The 22,262-nt window shown below is 42.1% G+C and overlaps 1 protein-coding gene across 1 annotated transcript in view; it reads left to right on the forward strand.

Annotated features, from left to right (window-relative positions):
* EGFLAM (EGF like, fibronectin type III and laminin G domains) overlaps positions 1-22,262 on the forward strand; it is a 161,832-nt gene that overhangs the window by 65,494 nt on the left and 74,076 nt on the right. Inside the window, exons 5-7 of the mRNA XM_031444189.2 lie at positions 2,650-2,767; positions 4,014-4,149; positions 20,929-21,095. Of these exons, the coding sequence (XP_031300049.2) occupies positions 2,650-2,767; positions 4,014-4,149; positions 20,929-21,095 (421 nt within the window). The remainder of the gene's footprint in view (positions 1-2,649; positions 2,768-4,013; positions 4,150-20,928; positions 21,096-22,262) is intronic.

Below are 22,262 nucleotides of genomic sequence, written 5' to 3' on the forward strand. Positions count from 1 at the left end.
TAAACAGAGGGACGGAAAGATGCTAAGGACCCTGCTATATATGGGAAGCGACACAATCAGATTTGGAGTTTGGGAAGATCACTCTAGCAGTGTAGAGTCCAAATTGGATGTGTAGGAAGCTTTGATGGCAGGGAGAGCCAGAGACATTGTCATCATTACAAGGACTTGGACTTAAATAGCTGTGAGGGAAAAATGCCATCAACAGAGTCAAGTGATATGGAAGAGTATTGGTAATTGATTGAGTGGTGGTTAGGGAGGAGGGGTGAACAGAGAGGCAAGTGTTGAGAATTTCTGGTCTGGGTAATGAGAGAGAACACAAAAGGTGAGATATTTTTTGGGTTTGTTTTTGGTAGTCGGAGGAGGAATGATTAGTTGTGCTTGGGTTATGCAGAACTTGAGTTGCAGTGTAGTTGTTGAGTAGAGAAGTTCAAGAAGCAGTCACAACTGCACGTCTGGGGCTGCAGAGGCAGGCTACAGCTGGAGACAGTGGGAGGTGTCATACTAAGGTGCCCGAAGCCAAGGATTGGTAGAGGAGCTGACTTAAGCGTGGCTACAGAGTGAGAGGAGAAGGTGGTGAGGGGGTGCTTCTGGGAGGGACCACACCTCAGGGGCCAGCAGGGAACGGGGAGTGAGTGGTGGATATTGTGAAGGAGCAACAAGAGAAGTAGCAGAAGACCAAGGGGGGGCAGTCATGGTGTCCAAGGGAATCAAGACGTTTAAGGAGCAAGGGTGGCAACAGTGTTGAAAGCTGCAAAAAGTCAAGTAAACACAGAGACATTGCCATCGAGTTGAGAGCAGAGTTGTGGTGGTGACTTTGTTAAGAACATCTCAATTGTTTGTGGTGAGGAGAGGCCAGATGGGAGCAAGCTGAAGAGTGAATAGAGGTGAGGAAGTGGAGACAACTTCAAGAAGGTTGCTTCTGTGGAGAGGAGGGAGGGGCGCAAGTGTGGTGGTGGTGGTGGGGGGGTAATTAATTGTTTTTAGGATGAGAGTGACTTGAGTACAGGAAGTAGATACAGAAGGATCAGGTGGATAGGGGAGAGGTGGGAGATACAGGAGAAAGAGAGGAGGGGGCACAGATGGAATTCAGAGGCCAGGAGGTGAGCCAAGCCCTAGACCAGTGGTTCACAAACCTGGCTGCCCATGTTAGAATCTCCTGGAGAGCTTTAAACAAACTGGCACCTAGGCCCTGCCCACCAGAGATTCTGATATAAGTGGTCTGGAGTGGAGTCTAAGCATTGGTATCTTTTAGCTCTTCCAGTGGTTCTAATGTGCTTTTGGGGTTAAGAACTACTGCGGTTAAGTATTCGATAATTATTTGCTGAATCCTTTAAAAAAGTTTTGTTGATCAGTTGATTAGTTTTCCTTAGCAGCAATGAATGTTTAATCATGTTGCGAAGAAATACAGGACAGGATCCCTGCTCTCCAGTGGTTTGCAGTCCTATAGGAGAAAGAGTAATAATTTGTGACACATGTAAGTGCTCATTAAATGGCACAGCACCTGGTAGGGTGATAGCAAGTCTGTGTGGTCAGGTGTCGAGGGGAAGATTCAGGCCTCAAAGCAGTGGTGGAACCTAGGTGAGCAGAGAAGAGGAGGGTTTTCAAGTACCCAAGGCAATAATCATTACAACTCTGTTTCTTGAGGACATCCCTGGTACCAGCTACTTTCCATACACTATCCCAAATATTGTAACTGGGCGAGATAGTTATATATCATCCCTATTTTACAGAGGAAGAAACTGAGCCTCAGGGAATTTATTATCAAGGCCATAGCTAGCAATAAGTGGCAGAGTCAAGATTCACGCCCAGGACTGATTGATTCCAAAGCCAGTGTTCTTTCCACTATGAAGTGCTGAGATCAGTGGGACCAAGGCTGCCACTTACTATTTATCACTGTAGCCTGAAATACATGTCACTTTTGTCAAAAACCAAGGAGGAACAAGTCCTCTTCAGCTGGGGCTTTTTGGCTGTGGCCATTTGTGCTAAGTTCACAGGGTGAAGTTCACAGACACATCCATCATCAGTCCTAGTGGTTCTCAGTGTGGGGTCCATGGACCACCAGCAGCATCACTTGGGAACTTTTTAGGAATGCAAGTTCTTAGGCCCCTTCTCAGATTTACTGAATCAGAAACGTTGGGTGCCAGGCTCAGCAGTTTGTTTTAAGAAGCCTTCCTGTTGATTTGATGCAGTTTAAAATTTGGGAACCAAAGTTTGAGTCCCTGCTTTACGGGTACACATCAAGACCTCAGTTTTCTGTTGTGGCTAGTCCCTCAGCATCTGTGATGTGCAAATGGGAAGAAAGAACTGTGGGATTTCAACCCTGGAAAAGATTGTTACCTGAATTCCAGCAGCCTAGTACTCTTGAGCGAAGAACTCAAATGTTAAAAGCAACATCTGACAGGGTGAATGAGTTCCACTTCTAGGACAGTGTATAGATTTCAATAAAGGGTAGTTCTCTGGTCTTGGTGAAATATGTCATGGTGTTTTCCTCTGCAAATTAAAAATCTTGGCCAGTCCCAGAGAAAGCAAAACAGCCTCTCTCCCAAGCAATTTCACAGGGGCCTCGAGATGCAGCCCTCATGGAAATTGTCTAGTTTTCCTCAAAAGAGCTTCTGATCATTGACACATTTCCTGTTTGGTCATCGGCAGGAGGAAGTGGTCGGAGATTTGAAACCAGCCACTGAGTACCGAGTGAGCGTAGCAGCTTACAGCCAGACTGGCAAAGGGCGGCTTAGCTCCCCTCGGCATGTTACCACTTTACCCCAAGGTAAAACTGGTTGGATTCATTAATAATAGTAAAGTGATGGGTGCTGTTCATTCATTCCGTCATTCAGTGTATATCAGTGGGGACCTACTCCGTGCCAGGTTTTGGGAATTCAGAGGTAAACAAAAACAGGTGAACAAAAAACCCTAGCCCTCTTAGAACTTAGTGGGGTGGGTCAAGGCATTATCTAATCAATGTGTAGCCACAGATAGGGATAGTGCTTTCAGAGCGCTGTAAGAACGTGCAAAGGAGAATCAACGTAGGCGTGCGGTAAGGATTCCCTGAGGTGAGGACGAGTGGAGATCTGATTAAGTAAGTGGGAACTAAGAGGAAGGGGAATGGGAGAAAAGATCTCACAGGCCAAGGGAATCCAGCAAAGGCTCACTGAGGTGGTACCGTGCCGGGCACTGGGGGACTTGAAAACATCATTGCTCACCGGAGCTCACTGAGGAGGGAGAAGCAAATGGTAAGCAGGTAGTTCCAAGGTCTGCCCAGCTGGCTCTGGACACTTAACGGGAGCACTTCCTCCACCCCGAGGCTCGGTGGGTGGGGGTGAGGGGAGTTCAGAAAGAACCATGTCTTTGGCTCAGACTTTGGAACCTGCATAGGATTTTTGCTAGGAAGCAAAAACAGGAAAAATGTTTCTGGTCGAAGTAACAGTGTAAAGAAAGGCTGGGAGATGTGAGTAAGTCTGGATAAGAAAACAGTAAGAGCGGTTACCTCGGGTGGTAGGATCATCCTGCATCTTCACACAGGAGGGCAGCTCCCAAATGTCCTACCACTGGTCTGTATTCTCATGATCTGGGGGAAAAGACACACAAACACAAGAATTCAAAGGAGGTGGCAGTAACACTAAGCATTTAATTTCCTTGTTGGTCCATACCAATTTCAACACGCAGACAGAGATGACAGGTTATTAGGAGGCGTGATGGAAGGTTTTAAAGGGTACACAGCACTGTGTGTCCCAGGGTCAACAGTCTGGACATAATTTAGTAGGATTTCCATCCCAGAGTCCTGGGGAAGGGAAGACCAGCTCTTACGGACTCAAATCTTACATGAATCCAGTTGCGATGATTTTTGTGTTCACTTGGTTGGGATTTTGAGGCTGTTTATTTTATGTATGTGTGTGTATATATATGTGTGTGTGTGTGTGTGTGTGTGTGTGTGTGTGTGTGTGTGTGTATTATATAAGCTCTCCAATAGCAAAGACTACAGCCAACTCTATTTGTTTGCTGTCTGTCCTGCCTAGATTCCTGCCTGCCTCCAGCTGCACCCCAGCAGCCGCACGTCACTGTGGTTTCTGATTCGGAAGTGGCCCTATCTTGGAAGCCTGGGGAGGGTGACGGAAGCTCCCCTATTCAGTTCTATTCTGTGGAATTCATCAGGTGAGTTTGTGTGTCACATTCAGAAGCCAAATGCATTGACGGCAGGTATTATGAGCGTGATGGGAGACTCCACTGCATTTGTATTCAAGAGGTGCCAAGGCTTGGGGCCTAGATTTACACTCCAACCCTGAGCCAGCTCCTGTCCCCTCTTCGGTGGTGGGGCATCTGGTAGACCCGTCTGTACTCACCTTTTCTCCATCTCCACATCAGATTGTCCTTGGCTCTGGAAACTCCTGAAGTATCACTGCTGACAAGCCTGCCTGCATTTCAGTCTTGAAACTTGCCTCCGTGGCTTTGAAACATTATATTTGAAGTGTATATTTGATGGTGACTTTTCTCGAGGGGAGGGGGGTGGCTTACAACAACAAGTACAATTCATTGTTTCCTTTGCATCTGTATTGCCGTGGGGCAGGTTTCCTGGTTTCGTTTTTTCAACTCTTTTCTCTGCCTCTCCAGTTCTCCTATTCAGATTATCAGAGGGTAGAAGAGTGATTAGAAGTTCTTCTAAGAACTGATAGATGTAAAAACACGGATTCTCAAAGCTGCGATCTAAATTTAAGCGAAAACGACAACAACAACAAAAAAACCCCAACCAACCAAACAACGAGCAAAAGTGATTCCCAATCTAAGGCCCTTCCTCTGAACTCTAGTTAGAGCTGAATTTGAATTGAAGCACCGAGCCGATGAACAGTGTTCTCTGCATTAAAGGTGATGGGTCTGTCTGAGGCCAGCTGCTTCATGGATTCATAAAGAGAATAGCTCAGCACCTCATTCCTGAGGCTCTCTGAAGCTGGGATGAAGGGTTCTGCCAAGATCTGATTAGCTCTGCTTGTTTCTTGACTTCCTAGCCTATTCTCTGGTAGTAGGAAACGGGTATTTGTTTCTTCAGAGAAGTACTGCACCGAGTCTCTTTTACCGCTTGAGCACGGAGCTTGTTTCGGGCAGGACTTACTGAGTTGCAGGTGGCAGAGGCTTGAAAGAAGATGAGGCAGTAATATCGGCCCCTGTGACTGTCAAGTCTGGTGGCAAATCTAAACTCGAGGAGGACCATCTGTGTGTCACATCAGCAGTCTGTCTCCATTCATCTCTGTCCTATGTGTCCCCCTCCATTGGCTTCATTTTCAAGCCATTTTCAAGGCTCTTATATGGTGGCAAGGTGGCCACCAGGCATGGCAGGCTTGCTGTCTGCTAGCTTAGCTCCCCCTGGAAAAGAGTGGCTCTATCTCAGTGGACTTAAGAGTCTCAATATTCATTCTAATTGGCCAGGCTTAAGTTCCTCTTCATTCTCTGAGCCAATCTCTGGCCAAGGAGAAGAGGACACTAATTGGCCAGGCACTTGTCATATTCTGAGCTCTAGAACTAAGGACTGGTGGGTCATTCAGACCTGAAGTACATGAATTGAGCATTCAGGAGGGTTTGGCTTCTTAAAGGAAGGTTGTGGTGCGATTAATTGGAAAAAGGAGGAACAGATGCTGGGAAATTTTTAAAAATTAATAAATAAAAGCTGCCCACTGCAAAGCTCCAGACCAGTGCCCTTCACTGAGGTTAATCTACAGTCCTGCCGTTGAACAAGATTTGGTGGCAAAGCCCAGAATGTGCTAGAGTAGGAAAGATTCAAAGCCCAGTTCCAAAAGTAGTTAAATGTGAAACAATGGAAAGTCCTAAAACCTCAGCTTTCTCATCTGTAAAACTTGGAGTGAAACTTAACATTTTTAATTCACTTGTGTAACACCAGCAAAGCAAAATGTAATACTTTAAAATTTTGAAAAATGCAACGTTTTTTATAGTAGCCTAGCAGATCATCCGTATAACCCCCAGCAAAGATGATGGTTATCATTTACTATTAATTCTGTGCCAAAATATGTATTTTTCCAACTTAAGTCTGGTGTATTGGTAAAAGGTAGAAATTGCAGTTTCTTAACCTGCCTGCATAACTGAAAGAGAAGATGAAAGAGATTCATTGGACTTAGAACCAGAACTGGAAGAGTGCTGCCTTTTCTACTGCCAGCAGGGGGCACAGTGCAAATCACTTCCCCTCCTGAAGACACAGGATCTCTCATAGTTTGGGATCCCCAAAAAGAAAGCGTTTTACAAGGACGTGGGTGCAAGTAGCTTATTTTATTTGGAGGCAGGAATGAGAAAGTTGGGAGGGGGATGGAGGACATGTGACTGTGTGTTACTGAAGTCACTTCTGCAGGCCGTGAGGCTCCACTCACGGCTGGATTCCCCTGAGATCTCTCTGGGGCATACAGAATTCCTCTTGAGACTGTGCAGCACAGGGAGCTATATTCAGTATCTTGCAATAAACCTATAATGAAAAGGAATATATATATGTATAACTGAAACATTATGCTGTACACCTGAAATTAATGCAATAGTGTAAACCGACTATACTTAAATTAAAATTTTTTAAAAAAAAATCATGTTACACATTAAGAAAAACAAAGACAAGAGCCATTTACTCACTGGCTTCTGTCCTCTTTTTATTGACTGAAGATTTCCCCTTGGGGTATAACTTCCCAGCCATCTAGGCTCTGCTGGCCTGTGGATTAAGGTAGCAGGTCTAGGGATAAAAGGAGTGATATGAGCACAGCATGTGCTTGAGATTTGATGCTGACCTTGCGAGGCAAGTTGGCCTCACATGAAACTCTCCACATCCGCATGGCTGCTGAAATCAGAAGTAGGACAAGGGGAGGTGGGTGACCCACGCCCCAAAAACATTGACTACAAGATCCTTATCTGAAAATTATGAGTGATAACTTCTTCTTTTTAAATTTTTAGTTTCCTATTTTCCCATTACTTTTATTTGGGGTGGGGGGTAGGTAATCTGGTTTATTTATTTATTTATTCTTAGTGGAGGGGATTGAACCCAGGACCTCATGCATGCTTAGCTCTACCACTTGAGCTATTACCATCCCCAAAATATGAGTGATAACTTCTTCTAGCATTGTAGTACGTCAGTATGAGGATCAAGTGAAATCACATATGAGAAAGAGCTTTGTGGACATCAAAAACCTGTACTAATGTAAGGTATATGTGGGTGTTATGTACCTGTGTTTAATAATTATAATTCTTTTCCATCAAAAATGCATCTTAAGATTCAGAACTGTCTCTTAACATTTGAGGAGCTCTGGCCCCAAATTCCTATGTATAAATATTTTAAAAGTATATACTATTCTAACAAACTGCTAAATATTTTAGAAATCTCTTTATCTTAATAAATATACCTTTACAATGTCCTGGTAAGCTAGCTTCAAATTTAGAACTCTTGGATATCTCGGTGTTCCAAATGGAATATGGTAGAATAGGGAAAACCAGCTCCTGGTTCCAGCACCTATGCTAGGAATTCTGCTTCTATTATCTCTTCCAGAATATGTAAACTTGGGCAAGTTATTTTATCTCAGGACCTCCATTACCTTGTCTATAATATCAAGCTAAAGTGACCCTCATTGCAGAGTTGTTGTTTACAGTCTTCATAGAGTGTTTGTACATAGTAGACATTTAATTGTTTCCTTCCCCCTCAACCCTGTACCATTATTTCCCTTTTACAAAGAAAGAAACTAGGGCTCCATCGCTGAAGTTGCTTTGTCAAGGTAAAATGACTCGTTAGGGACAATTAAAATTAGAACCAAAGTCTCCTGACTTCCAGTCCAAGGCTCTTCCTACAAAACTCTATGTCTCTGTCATGTCTGTGATCCACCTTCAGAGATGGAAGTCGAGACTCAGCCCGCCCAGAGCCCTGCTGCCTGAGGAAATGGGCAGCCTTATCTTCGGCTGCTGTTTGCTGTTATTCCTGAGAGGAAGCTTTCAAGGCTTATTGTGGCATTTAATGTTTGGCTGCAAAATAAATCCCCACATTCATTTGTATGTATTTCAGAGTCTATCCCATTTCAGTTGAGAGTCTGAGGATAAGTGGTTAGAAAGAGCTTTCCTGGGCTCTGAATCAGAAAATGAAGTTAATGTGAAAGGTTTTGAGGGTCTTCAGTCACCTGTCTTTCCCAGAGAGTTCTGTTTAATGTTTAATGTTGAATTCCTTTTGCCCAGATACCTCTTGTGTACAGAAACACCTGTGACAGGTCTCTGTGTGAGCCAAAAGTTTCTTTTTATATCCAAGAAGCAGGCCTTTGACAGGCCGAGGCTAGGAAATTGTAGAAATGCATGTATTGCCAGTACTTATCCTCAGATTTCACTCATCTTGATGTGAAGTTCTTGTCTGAGTCCCATCACTGGGAGATTGGGCTCCAGCTCTCTCTCTGTCTTGGTAGGTGCTTATACATCAGTTCTTCTTCTTCTTTTTTTTTTTCAGTTGTTCTTCTTACTCAGTGATGATAATGATGTCAAAGGCATTGCTTGGAAATAGTCTTAAAAAACTATTAAAGAAATATTTAACTGTCTAATAAGAGATTAACCTAAGAAGTGACACTAGATCAGGGTATGGGGCACTGACTGCTTATTTGCTACTTTTGGTCATATTTCAGGCGGACATTCAGTGTATTTGTTGTGCTCTCTTGGGTCATGGGTTTAGAACCAAGCAAATTTTTGTTCCTCCTCCAGCTTCTACCTCCCATAAAATAGAGGGCCCCCCAAGGTGAGCACCTCGAAGGCATGCTCTCCGTGGCTGTATCAGAGAGGAGGCTTGGTCTCTGGCTCAGGCAGGAGGAGGTTTTAGATGAGAGTGATCTTCATAATCTTTCCCATAGTTGGCCTGCGGGCTATTCATCAACTTCCTTATTTACAGTAGATTTTAAATTTTTAATCAATGTAGAAAGATTTGAAGAGGCAAATTCTAAGTAAGCCTGCAGGCTATAACATATTTTGCAATGTTTTTAAAACTTTTTCCTCCTGCTTTTTTTTTTTTTTAAACAGAAAAACCATGCATTTGAAGTGAAGAAAAATATTTTATTTCTAAAGTGATACTGAAAATTTCTTTGTGGGCAGCAGTCTTAGTGTTCATTAAAATAAGAACCAAGCATAAATATAGCTACCTATGTTTTGAAATATTTTGGCTAAAAATATCTGAGAAACTTTTCTCTTTCTGCCTATGAATTTCCCCAGGGTAAATCCTTTTCTCATAAGTAAAAAATATATACTATAGTGGCAATGAAAACCAAAGGCCTGAAAAAATATTCCTTACCTCTGATGGTCCAGTTGGAGTGCCATATTCCGCATATGCTGCCTGTTAGATTGTTTAAAAGTGAAAAATAGTTTTCATTTAATGCATCTATAGTTCTCCTGCAGGTGTGACCTGATTAGTTAAAATTGCTTCAGAACTTTGCATTGTCGGTTTTTGGAAAGGGTAGATGAAAGCTTTCAGTGGCTCTTTTCAATAAAATGTCCACCACTGGCTAATTTTGGGTGCATAGAAAGCTCAAAATATTTTTGTATATATTTTAGGGACACAAGTCAAGAAAAGTTGATCTCTAAATCTCAGCCCAAGACAGACTAATAAATGAAAATGAGTAATGCTTCCTCTCTTTTCTCGTTCACACGTTTCTGCCTACATAATTCCCTGGTCCCTTGCAGAATCCTTCCATTAGAAGACTCGCAAAATTCATCTTCAGGCGGGGCTGCTTTTAAGCTGATTTGCAGTGTCTATGTTTTGGTTTGACTTGAGAATCTCAAGGTCATGCACACCTGGGTGGGGTTTTTAAAATTATTTTACAAACGGATATTTTTGTTAAAAGTCATGTCTTTCCATCCCATCATAAACTTCCTCCATCTACAAATAACAAATGAATTTAATGAGTTTCCTCCTAGGAAATGACCCTACAAAGGCTGTTACTGAAATGAAGATCAAGTCTGGGATTCAAAGTGCAAGCCAAATGGATTATGGATTTTCCTTGGAGAGTTTTAAAGGATGACGTGACTTGACTCATGGTCAAGGTCACAGGCTATGAAGGTTAAAGACGTTTTTTTCATTCAGACTTGAGATGTACAGTCCAATTCTTGGTATCATCTCTCAGGGTTAAGTTTTTCCAAATGTGGAGTCTGAAGACGCAGCTCTGAGCTGGCCTCTAATCCTGGGAACAAGTGGCTTGATTCCATTTCTAAGCTTCCCTACATAGGAAATAAGGCTGGGCTGTTTGACCTCTATAATCTGGTCACTCCGACAAAGGTGAGGCAGCTGGTTACTGCACAGCCTCTGGACCTAGCTCCCTGGTCCAACCCTCATCTCCACCACTTTTAAACCATAGTTGAATTATTTCACTTCTCTGTGCCTCAGACAGAAGAATGGGGTAACAGTTTACTTACCTCATAGGATTGTTGTGAGATTAAATGAGCTGATGCACACAAAATGTACCAAAAAACTCCTGGCATGTAGTCCGTGCTCAACTGATGCGAAATACTCCTAGTAAGGCTTTTGTGATAGGTCTTTCCTGCTTTCCTTTATAGCCATGCTCCTCCTTGGCTAGAGGTCTTTATGCTTGTGATTCTCTGCCAGGATAGTTCTGCTTCTTTACCTAGTGTCTACTGAAGTAAATGCACAACCTAGAAGTTGAGAGTTATGTTTAATTCAGCAGACATTTCTGAGGGCTTGAACCCCTTCAAGCCCGGGGTAACAGCCTCTCAGGTTACTCTGACGGACTGCTCCGAAAAGGTAGGGGAGGAGCCAGGATGTATAGGAGTTTTACAACAAAGACCAGGTAGTCAGAACATTCAAAGATTATTGTTAACTAAAGAAAACCAGACATCTCAAGTTAAAGAACTTAGTCCTTTTCTGTGTATGGGAGGGAGCAAATGTCTGGGTTCATAGAAATCATTCCTTTGACAAGCACCTAGCTATCTAGGGCCAGTGTCTTGTCCTATCACATTCTGAGTCCTCTCAGTTGGGGGTGCTGCAGAGGTTAGGCTGCCTGCTTGTCTGCATCCTGAGTTGGCAGTAGCAGCTGGTGACTTAAGTACCACTTCCTCCAGGAAGCCTTCCATGAACCCCTGCCCCCTCCTCAGACTAGGTTAGGTATACCTGAAACATTAACTTGCAATACTCAGCACCCTTGTAGTTAATTACTTGTTCAAGGTCTGTCTTCCTTGCCTGGACATGAGGGTAGTGTCTTGACTTCCTCCCCCCTGTAGAATATGGCACCTAGCATGGAGTAACATACCACCTGTCAGATAGGAGCTGGTGAACATTTGGACACAGGCAGTCATGGGATTGAATCTAGAGAATGATCCACAATTAGCTGCAACCTTGCACAAGATCCTTCATCTCTCTGAGCCTTACTTCCCTTGGCTGTAAAGTAGGGATGCTAATAGTGGCTACCTCAGAAGAATTATGAAGATGAAAAGATGTCTGTTCAGTTCTTAGAAGAGTAGCTTATGGAAGACTCTTTTTTTTTTTTTTTTAATGTTGGTCCTTTTCCTTACCCTGAGCCACATGGAAATGGAAATGTATTACCATACTAGCCACAGGAGATTCAGTGAATCTTTTACCACTAATCTCTGAGGCCACAACAGTAACCAACATCCTTCCTTACCAACTGCAGAAATAAAAGCCAGACAAAACCCAACATGGATCTGCACACATGTTTCCTTGCCCTCCCCTGGACCCAAAGTTATTTATTGCTTTTGTTTTCTCATCATAAAAGGGATCTTGGTATGCAGTAAAGCTTCAAGTAATGCCTAATGTATAAGACTAACTTGAAAGTTCCTGTTGTGATTTTATTTCATATTGAATGATAACGTGTGTTTCGGAGCTCTTCATCACACGCAAGTGAACTGCCAACTTTTTTCGTAGGGTTTTACTAGAATTTATAGCAATAACTGGGCAAATGGCTGCACTATTTAACAGTAATGGAGCCCTGTGTTGGTTTTCTTGCCCCCGAAAGTATAAAACTTGATATATTTAAAGAATTGTTACACAGTTAATTAATTGGGGGAATAATGGGAAAAAACAAACAAAAAATTTCCCTTTCTTTTCAAGAAAGTGTTTAGGAAGTTGTGCCATTTAAGAATGAAAAATTCCTTCTTCTTATCTTTGGTTTCCAAATTGAAAATCTCAGAACCACCTTCCAGACAGGTGCCTAGTCCCAGAAATTCTGGTAGCCATCCAGTTCCTCCACTGAGGCTCACACAGAAGGGTGATTCTGAATGTTTTTGCAGAAGTTTGATCTACAGTTCTACAAATTGATCCCTTAAAACTTCATTCCCTCTCACTGAGCTTTCCTGATATAATCCCTGGTCAGATTGATGGGAGTTGACATAAATTGAATTCTTGTGTACCAGCGTTGGGAGCCATTTGTAAACTACAAATGAAAGTGTTCTCTCCAGTTGCCCTGCCAGGAACAAATTGCCAGCTGAGTTTATCATTACCCCATTCTAGCCATCTGTTTGTCATTTGGTTGGGTTGAACCAATTCATAAAGAAAGAAAGAAGGCTGAAAGCTGAAGGTCAAATAATATATCATTTTTTTTTTAAACTGTGACTACTTAGTGGTTTTGGACTTTCCTCTGCAATTCATTTTAGTGTAGAGCAAGCCCTGCATACGAGCACGTCTGTAAAACTGAGAGAGCTGGAGGCTCCTCCTCACACGAGGTTTTCTTTCACTCCTGTCGTGTTCACCCCGGATAATCTGTGGGGCCCTGTCTCTTCTCTTAGAGCGAGGTGCTTCAAGGGCAGTCTGCAGATCTCCAAGGGGTTCATGGATAAAAGTCAAAGGGTCCCTGAACTTTGGTTGGACAAAAAAGGACATTCTTAGTTTTACCAACTGAAATTTAATGTTTTCTTCAAATGTGAATGTAATCGACAGCCCACAGTGGTATTAGCAATTCCTGTGACCTTGTCACCACTAGCATCACAGGTATGTTCTTATTCCATTACAGTTGTTGCACGTGTCCCAAAATACTGTTAATGCTTATTACTACTATGAAATTATTGTAGTTATTAAATCCGTTGCTAGGTATTATTGTTTAATGTGTTCATGAAGAAGTGTATCAATTAATATATCGTAATTTTTTATTGCCTTGGTAGTTGTTTTCAATAGAACTGGTTTCCTTTGTGATCCTATGCATTTTATTTTGTGCGTTTAAAAATATTATTCTGAGAAGGGATTCACAGGTTCCATCAGACTGTCAAAGTGGCACGAACAACATTAAAGATTTTTGTCTTAGACCAGAGACTGGCAAACTTTTTCTACAGGGTCAGGTAATAAATAGTTTGTGCTTTGCCAGCTATGTAGTCTCCCATTTTGTAGCAGGAAAGCAACCACAGACAATACCTAAACAAACGGGTGTGGTTGTTTTCCAATAAAACTTTATTTACAAAAACTGGCAGCCAGCTGAAGTTTGCCGTCCCTTGGTTTAGGGCATCGTGTTATTCCTAACGTCAAATTCTGAAGCTATTTCAATTCAGTTTAGTTCACCCTTTATTGGATGCTTATTTTGTGCGTATGCGCATCCAAACATGTACATATGGAGTGTCTTCTATAGACAAAGCATGTACAAGGGATTTAGGAGGGGAATCAGCTATTGTCTCTGCTTGGACAGCCCAGTGGGGAAGGTGGACGAGCAGAGTCCAGAGTGTTGAGTGTTGCAGGCAGGGGAGGGGACCAGGGGCCTAGAAGAACCTTGGCATCTGACCCAGTTTTAAAGGAATCTGGAAAGGCCTCCTACAAGAGCTAAGGAGGACACACCGGCGATAACCAGGCACGGGGAAGAGAGGAAGCAACATGAAAAGGCTCAGGCCAGAAGAAGCAGTGACTTGGAGACAAAAAGAAAATGTTCTCAGAATTGCTTAGAAGCCCCAAGCTGAGTGTGATGAGAGATAAGACTGGGTAGATAAGCAAGAGTTGGAGCAGGAAAGGCATTAGAAAAGAGCTCATGTTTGTCCTGAAGGGAATAGGGAGCTATGGGAGTGTCAAGCAGGAGAGGGACTGATGGAATTTGCTTTCTGAAAGATCACACAGATATTCCAAGGGGCACAGAGATGATTAAGACAATCAGCATGTTAATGAGCTAGTAGGGAAGATAAATATAAAATTACATTAGAAGGTGTTATATTTAGTGTAACCGAGTCAGATTTCAGGGATGGGAAGGTCCAGAGAAGATTCTTACCAATTTTGTTTCTGAAAGGATGCTTACAAGAAATAACATAAAGGAAGATATTGAAGGAAGAAATCTCCAAATAATCGAAGGGCCTCCAGAAAACATTAAACCACGGAATGCTAGGTCTGTTATCGAGGGAAGGAGGCCACGTATATCTCTGGTTGCACTGTAATTAGGCTTGCCGTCTCTTGCCCCTAGAGTGGCCTCCACTGTCAGGGCCATTCTGGATGTTCTGCTGGATCCCCTAGAGGACTGTTTTCTGCTCCAAGAAATTCCACTCTCAAAACTATTCTCCCAGCAGGATTTAACCATTGCTAGGCGAGTTTCCTAGTTAATGCCTGCAACATGCTTGAACTGCAATCCCCACTTCAGCTCAAACTTTCTAGAGAAGGAGTTCTCAACCCATGGGTGGTGGTTCATTAGGAGGTAGTGAAATCCAGCCGAGGGGGTCCTGATCAACGTTTTTCAGAAGCAAAATGAAAAAGAAAGGAAAAATATCAGAGGATATCACACATAATGGAAATAAGAATTATTTTGTGAAACTTGTGTTTCCATTGTGTGTGTGTGCATGTGTGTAAGTCTGTCTCGTGTGTACTGGGTCACAGTGTTTGATGTATGTCTTGTGGATCATTGAAAAAGGTTGAAAACTGTGCTGTAGAGACTGACGTATCAGAGCACCCTTGGAGTTTAACAGGGTTCATTGCCACTTTCTGAACATTTAACTGTAAGTCATAGATTCCTCTCCATGGCTGAAAAAAAAAAGTTTTCTTTATTCTTGGAGTTTTAGAGTTGAAAGTGCCATCTAAGGTATTTTAGAAGAAAAACTTCTAGTCCAGTGTTTTTCAAATTATGGGTCACAACACTTCAACCAGTGATGAAATCAATTTAGTGGGTTCTTATCAGCATTTGTTAAAAAAGAAGGAAAAAAAAGAGAAAGAAGAGAAAATAGAAAAGTGAACAATTTAGTAAAGATAAATATTTTTTCCCGAAACTTTTATTTTGTGTTTGTACTCACATATATGAATAGGCATATTGGGTTGTTATGCAAAAACATATTTCTTACTGTGCATTGTGGTCAGAGACACTGAATGAAATTCAGCCTCCTACCGGTAACCTAGCTGGTTACATTTCTGATGGATGGCCACCCAGCCTCTGCTTCAGCACAGCCTCTGATGCAGAGCTCAGCCCTTTCGAGTAGTTGGCTTCATTGTTGACCATTCCTTACTGCCATCAAAGGGTTTTCCTTTAATGTGCTGCATTTGGCTTCCCTGTAAGGAACCACTGGGCCTCCTAGTCTGATACTGAAAACCCAGAAGTCGTCTTCACCATCTTTATTTAACACCGACTATCACTTATCTAAAGACACTAGCCTAGGCTTATTATGTCCTCTCCATCCCAAGCCAATCAGTACCAGTCCTTGGAACTCTGCCTCAAGAGGAGATGGGTCCTGTATGTCTTCTTTGGAAACATGTCTATTCAAGTTCTTGGCTCATTTTTTAATGGGACTGTTTGTTTGTTTTTGCTATTGAATTGTGAGCATAGAATATCTTTCCATTTATTTATATATTCTTCAGTTTCTTTCATCAGTGTCTTATATTTTTTGGTGTACAGAACATTCACTTGGTTAAATTAATTCCTGAATATTTTGTTTTTGATATTATTGTAAATGGGATTATTTCCTTAATTTCTTTTTCAGATAGTTTATTAGTGTATAGAAACAGAACTGATTTGGTTTTGTTCGTTGTTTGTTTGTTTTTGTATCTTGGAACTTTGCTGAATTTGTTCATTAGTTCCAACAGTTTTGAGTGGAGTATTTAAGGTTTCCTATATATGATACCATGTCATCTGCAAACAGAGACAATTTAACTTCTTCCTTTCCAATTTAGATGGCTTTTATTTCTTTCTCTTGCTCAACTGCCCTGGTTTGGACTTCCAGTACCAGGTTTCATAGAAATGGTGAGAGTGGGTGCCTTTGAGCGCCCTTGTTCTTGGTCTTAGAAGAAAAATGTTCAGCTTTGCACTTTGAGTAAGTTGTTAGCTGTGGGCTTGTCATATATGGCCTTTATTATGTTGAGGTAAATTCCTTCTACGCCTGATTTGTTGAGAGTTTTTTTCATGAAGGTATGCAGAATTTTATCAAATGCTTTTTTCTGCATTTATTGAGATGGTCATCTGTCTTTCATCCCTCATTCTGCTAATGTGATGGATCAGATTTATTGATTTGCATATGTTGAATCATTCTTTCATCCCAGGGATAAATTCCACTTGATCATGTAAGATCATTTTAAAGTGCTGTCAAATTCGGTTTGCTAGTATTTCTTTTATTTCTGTGAAAAATGCTGTTGGAATTTTGATAGGGATTGCATTGAATATGTAGATTGCTTTGGGTAGTGGGGGCATTTTAACCACACCTGTAAGGTATCACTTACAATTTCTGCTTACAATTTTTTTCTTATTTTAAAAATGTGAAGTCACCTGCAAAGTTTTCAGGCTGCAACATCCCTCTAGAATTGTATCCTCTCCTTCTCACTCCTTTACAGTTGTCTTGCTTTCATTTAGTTCAGAGGCAATTAAGTTTTAGTGGTTCAGCTTTAACAAGTCATTCAAAACCATTCAACATAGCTATCACTTTTAGTTTTTACTCGTATTCACTGTTTACATAATATTGCATTAAATAACATAATTACAATAGCAAACACAAAAGTCATAAAGAAATTTGGGAATAAACACAGCTAACTTTGATAAGTCAACAGCTGAATTAGTGGGGACAAAGAAAGACCACTGGTTAACTGACAAATTGGTGAAGTAGAGGTTGGTAAGGAAAGCTTTGAGTATGTGTGATATGCGGAGAGGTGCTGGGTATTCATTTACCTCCTTACGGCTAATGTTTTTATATGTGATACTCATCTTTTATGTAGATTAATTGATCATCCATATTAGGGACCCATATTATTTACTCTCTTCGGATATCCCACACTGTATTTTGCATGCAGTGGAGCTTAATTTATTCCCATGATATATAGAGCTAACACTGTACTCATCTCTTCTCCACCCAAAGATGCTCTATTCCTTTTCAGTTATCAAAATCCAAATATATTTGAAATCTAACTTAAGTTCTTTCCCTAGAATTCCAGTTCACATTGACCCATTCAAATATAGCCCTTGAAATGTGCTACTTTGCACTGTCTTCCTACGGATCCTTAGATGTATTATCTGCCAATTAAATTACAAACTCCCTGAGAATGAAACTGTGCTTATAGTTCCTTGGGGCCTCCCAGAATATAGCTTCTGTGATGGATGCATGGTTGATAATCATTAATCACTTGCCAGTTGAGTGGCCCAAGGCAGCCACCTACTGGGTTTGATGTTACCAAGAAAAATGACTGTCCACTGAGGTTGAAGTTGGCAATAGGCAAGGTGGTCAAAATGCCACAAGAAAAGGAATAAAATAGAAAAATATACCACCCAGTGGTTTTATGACTTTGGATAAATTATTTTCCTTCAGTGTCCACATGGGTAAAATGCGAGGCTGGCCTAGACAGTGACTCTAAAAGTTTTGGGATCATGATTATCTTTGAGAATCTGATAAGAAGTGAAGGACACTTTACTTAGGAAAATGAAATGATGTTCACATATAAAATCTGGCGTGTAATCTCTAAGAGCCCTTAGATACTTGGACTAAATGATTTCTAAGGTTCCTGATAACCAGGCTGGATGTTAACATTGCCAATGGTAGTAATGCTTCTTCCCACCAAAATGAACCAATGGGCGAGTCTTGCTTACTTGAATCAGCTATTTGGGTTTTGAATGGCCACTGCTGGCCGAATTGCATCTGCTCCGCTTGAACTCCCCTGCCCAACCTCCTTCCAGAGGTGTCCTCCTGATCTCCTGAAATACAGGATGTCCAGCCCAAGTCTATCCCACATTTTGGAAAAGTGCTAAAGTACCCGCCCTGCTAGTAAGCTGTCCATCCTTACCTAGACAACAGCGTTTTTGTAGTCACTTCCTCCCCTCTAGCCTTTTCCTTGTTAGGGAAATTGGCAGGCTAGTGTTGCTATGGTGATTTGACTGGCAACTTTGTAGTTAGGATAAAATGATTTCCTTTAGTGGAAAAAGATAAAGCTATTGTTTGAGGTTGATCCAAAAGAGTGCTTTTGCCTGATTATCGTTCTCTCAACTTCACCTTTGCACTTTTGTACCTCAAGAGACTCTAAAAATTTAAATGCATTTAAATGCAAAAGCCCTGACAAAATCAGAGGCAAAATGTTAGAGGTTTTGAACTGGCAATCTACATAAGCTTTCCTCTCTCATTCTATAGAATGGAATTAAATGTTCATGATGTCAATCTCTTATTTACTGAAAATATAGCTTGCTTTCTTGCATGAAATGAATGAATACAAATAATTTCTTTTGTGTGTGTGTGTGTGTGTGTGTGTGTGTGTGGAAGTGGGTGGGGAGCTGTAATTTTTGCATGAAGATTGTTGCAGATATTTGCAGGTAGCCCTGGGTAGACAATGGCACATTCTGAGAGCAGCTACCAGTCCTTTCCTCTATAAATGCCACAGGGGAAGCTTAGCAAAGGATAACTGGATACCTTTATCTAAAGATCACATCTTTTCTGACTTTACTGTTAGGTATCCCCTGTGGCTTTCCTCTGTGAAGTTATTTTGTTCTAATTTGAGTTTATAAATGTGTTTCCTTCCACTCACTGCGGTTTTCTCTTTGATGACGAAGTTAGTTTACATGGAGAAGTCCATCTTTAGGGAAAGGATACCAAGAGAGAGAAATGAGCCTTGCTTCCTCCAGTGGACTTGCCCTGTGACCTCTGCTTCTCCAAACATGTGAATTCTCATGAGATACGGGCCCCATAAACTCCTTGGCACCATGGTGAGCCCATGGAAGCATCTTTTACTGGGCTTTAATTAAGGATTCCGTCTGGTTTTCAACAATTCTTGTTAATGAAAAACTAGGCAAGAACATATTAGAGGTATCTGTGTACTGTCCAGGCATCTCCTTTTGGCAAAATTAATCTCATTTCCTTGCTTAGTAAGTTGTTCATAAAGGCCAAACATCAGTCTTTTTTTTTGCTTCCTGCCTTCCTCTAAATATCTGCGAGCATATTTAAGAATAAAGGAACTGAGAAGTGGTTGGGGAGCAAACTAAGGGATGGAATCTAGAACCCCAACCACTATCAGCCGAGTTTTTTATTCAGCATCAAGGATCTTCTTAATCTATCCTTTCTTCATCAAACCAAGTTGGCCTCACCATTTATCAGCTGTGTGATCTCAGGCAAGTTACTTACCCAATCTGTGCCTTAGTTCCCTCTTTAAAGGAGGGGGAGATATTTAATATTAGTATCTACTACATTGGGTAATTGTGAGAAGTAAATGAGTTGAAGTACTACAACAGTGCTCAATACTTCACATGAACTTGATGAATAATGGCTACTACTAGCTATTAACACAAAATCTCTACTCCAGGTAGGCCATTTACCCTGTCCCCTAGCCATGCACAAACATTCCCAAATTTCATCTTGCATTCTTGTTACCCAGGAAGCTCTCTGTTCACCCTCCAATCAGGAAGTCTGTATAGAGCAACACTGTCCAATGGAAAATGTAAGCCTATATGAGATTTTAAGTTTTTTTAACAGGGGCCTTTAAAAGGTGATAAGAAACAAGTAAAATTAATTTTAATAATCAGTATATTTAATCCACTGAATCCAAAATATTATCATTTCAACATGTAATCAATATAAATATTCCTGAGATAGTTTAAGCTCTAAAAAGAATCCACTGTACATTGTACACTTACAGCACATCCCAGTTCAGACGAGCCACGTTTCAAGCACTGAGTAGCTCCACTGCATTGAACACACAGGTGTCGAGTAAGCAGGTGGCCAAGGGTTGCCACCAGCCCTGTGGGAAGGGAAGCCACACTGAGTGTTTACAGTGTGATGCCAGGCACGGTGCTGGGGATACAGCGCTCATTTCTCCTCTAGGACAGCCCTCTTAGGTAGGTACTTTTATCACCCCCATTTTACAGATGAGAAACTAGAGACCTAAAGAATTGAAAGAGCAGCTAGTAAGGAGTAGAGGCGGAATTTGGACAGCTCAGTCCAGCTCCAGCATTCATTCTCTTACCCTAGGAATGTTGCCTCTCCCCACCCCAGAAGGAGGCTCTAAGTGAAGGTCTGGAGTCTCCATAGAGTTCTCGGGAAAACGTGCGAACATTTGGCAAGTCGGCACAGTTGCACAATTTTGTTGAGTGAGAACGGCCACGAACAGAATCTTCCTGGGTTTTCCCATGGCAGTTCATGCAATTAGCCACCCTATAAAATTTATATTTGTTTGTTTTGTGAACAGATTGTGACTAGATGGAATCTGTGCTCTCCTGACCTGTGGGAATGGGGACTGTCAGGGGAAGGCGTGTTTACGAAACATCTGGAAGACAGAGTCCTTGCAAATAAACTCCTATTTGGGGATCTTTTCACCATGAAAGTGGGTGATCTTGAAGCCATGGCCCTAAAAATGATCTGCTTGTTTTTATTAGCAAGGACTTAAAAATGATGACCTATGATTTAAAATCAGAGTGACTTTTAGATAGGAAATGTTCACTCATTTTTCTAAGTATTGCTCCCAGATTTCAAACGCTGTTACTTTACACAGCCCGCAAGCTTTCCTTTGCTCTGCTGTTCCTGAACTACTGCTTCTTGTTCTGTTTTTGTTTTTAATCAATAAAGGCCAGATTTCGACAAGAGTTGGACCTTAATCCAAGAGCAGATCCAGATGGACTCCATGGTTATCAAGGGCCTTGATCCGGATACCAACTACCAGTTTGCCGTGAGGGCCATGAACCCCCACGGCCCCAGCCCCCGCAGCCAGCCCAGCAACACCATCCGAACAGCCCGTGAGTACCACGGCCCTTCTGAAGGACAGACGTAGCGGCAATGCTGGGGTTGTGTCCTGAGGACCCACTTGACCGAGGTTTCTTAGCGCCCCGCAGAAGGGCAGCCTGGGATGGGGCTGTTCTCAGCCTTTCCTGCTGTGGTTTTCCCAGCCCTTTGGAAGTTAGAGGCGCTCAACAGGGCCAGGCTGTTTCTGTGTACAGGAGGTCAGCAGAAGATTTATTTTTGCATTATCCTGAGGGAGTTTGAGGTCAGTTTTCTTTCATGGGTGCAAAATAGACCACATAAAGAGATGGTGTGCCTTCCCCCCACCCTCTTTTCATTTAATGGAAAAAAAAAGGATTCATCTCAGAATCATAGAAGAAAAAAAAACTCTTCGGAGTCAGTCTTCACCGACAAATCAAGGATGCTCAAGTAAAATCAGCCTTTCTGAAGGATGGTCAGGGAGAATCCAAGCTGCTAGCGTGCTGATATATAGCTGGGGGTCTGGCGGATGGCTTAGGTTCCCGTCGGTCACAGCGCCCTCTCTGGGGGTGGGCAGAAACTTGGACCAGTTCATCAGATCACCTGGGGATTCTGTGAAGAGTCGGATTCTGATGATGGTCTCGGGTTTCAGAAGCTCCCACATGATTCAAGAACCACATTTAGATTTCTTAGACCACCTTGCCAATCTGCCTTAGAAATCTTTGTCTTATGGAAGTAGGGAGTACATTTACATAAACCCAGGACCCTCTGTAGTGCGGAGATCTCAGAACATTTTTTGTTTGAAGACTGTAATCTTTTCAATTTTACCGATAAATTCCGCCAGGTTCTTGTGTCTGAAGAGCCCTCCTGCCGTCCCTGGGTCCCCTTTGCCTGGGAAAGGAGCTCAGAAAAGAAGCCTGCTTAGCACTGTCAAAGGCCTTCCCTTGGCCAGCACAGAGCCCTGTTTTTATTGGTTAGGTGATCTGAGTAAACTCCTCCCCTCTCCTCGCACAACACCTGCAGCTGACTTCCGTGCCTACCTTCTGTTCCAGGGGTATAGATTCAAGTTCCAAGTCCTAGGAATTTTGGCTCTTCTGAAAACAGCTCTTACCCTGACCTTGAACGGTAGGCCTCCGTCCCTCAGATGGAATTGTTGGGAGATACGGGGATACGGCATGGTCACACCACACACACACACACACCCG

This window comes from Camelus dromedarius, chromosome 3, assembly GCF_036321535.1.
Source record: "Camelus dromedarius isolate mCamDro1 chromosome 3, mCamDro1.pat, whole genome shotgun sequence".
Taxonomy (NCBI): domain Eukaryota; kingdom Metazoa; phylum Chordata; class Mammalia; order Artiodactyla; family Camelidae; genus Camelus; species Camelus dromedarius.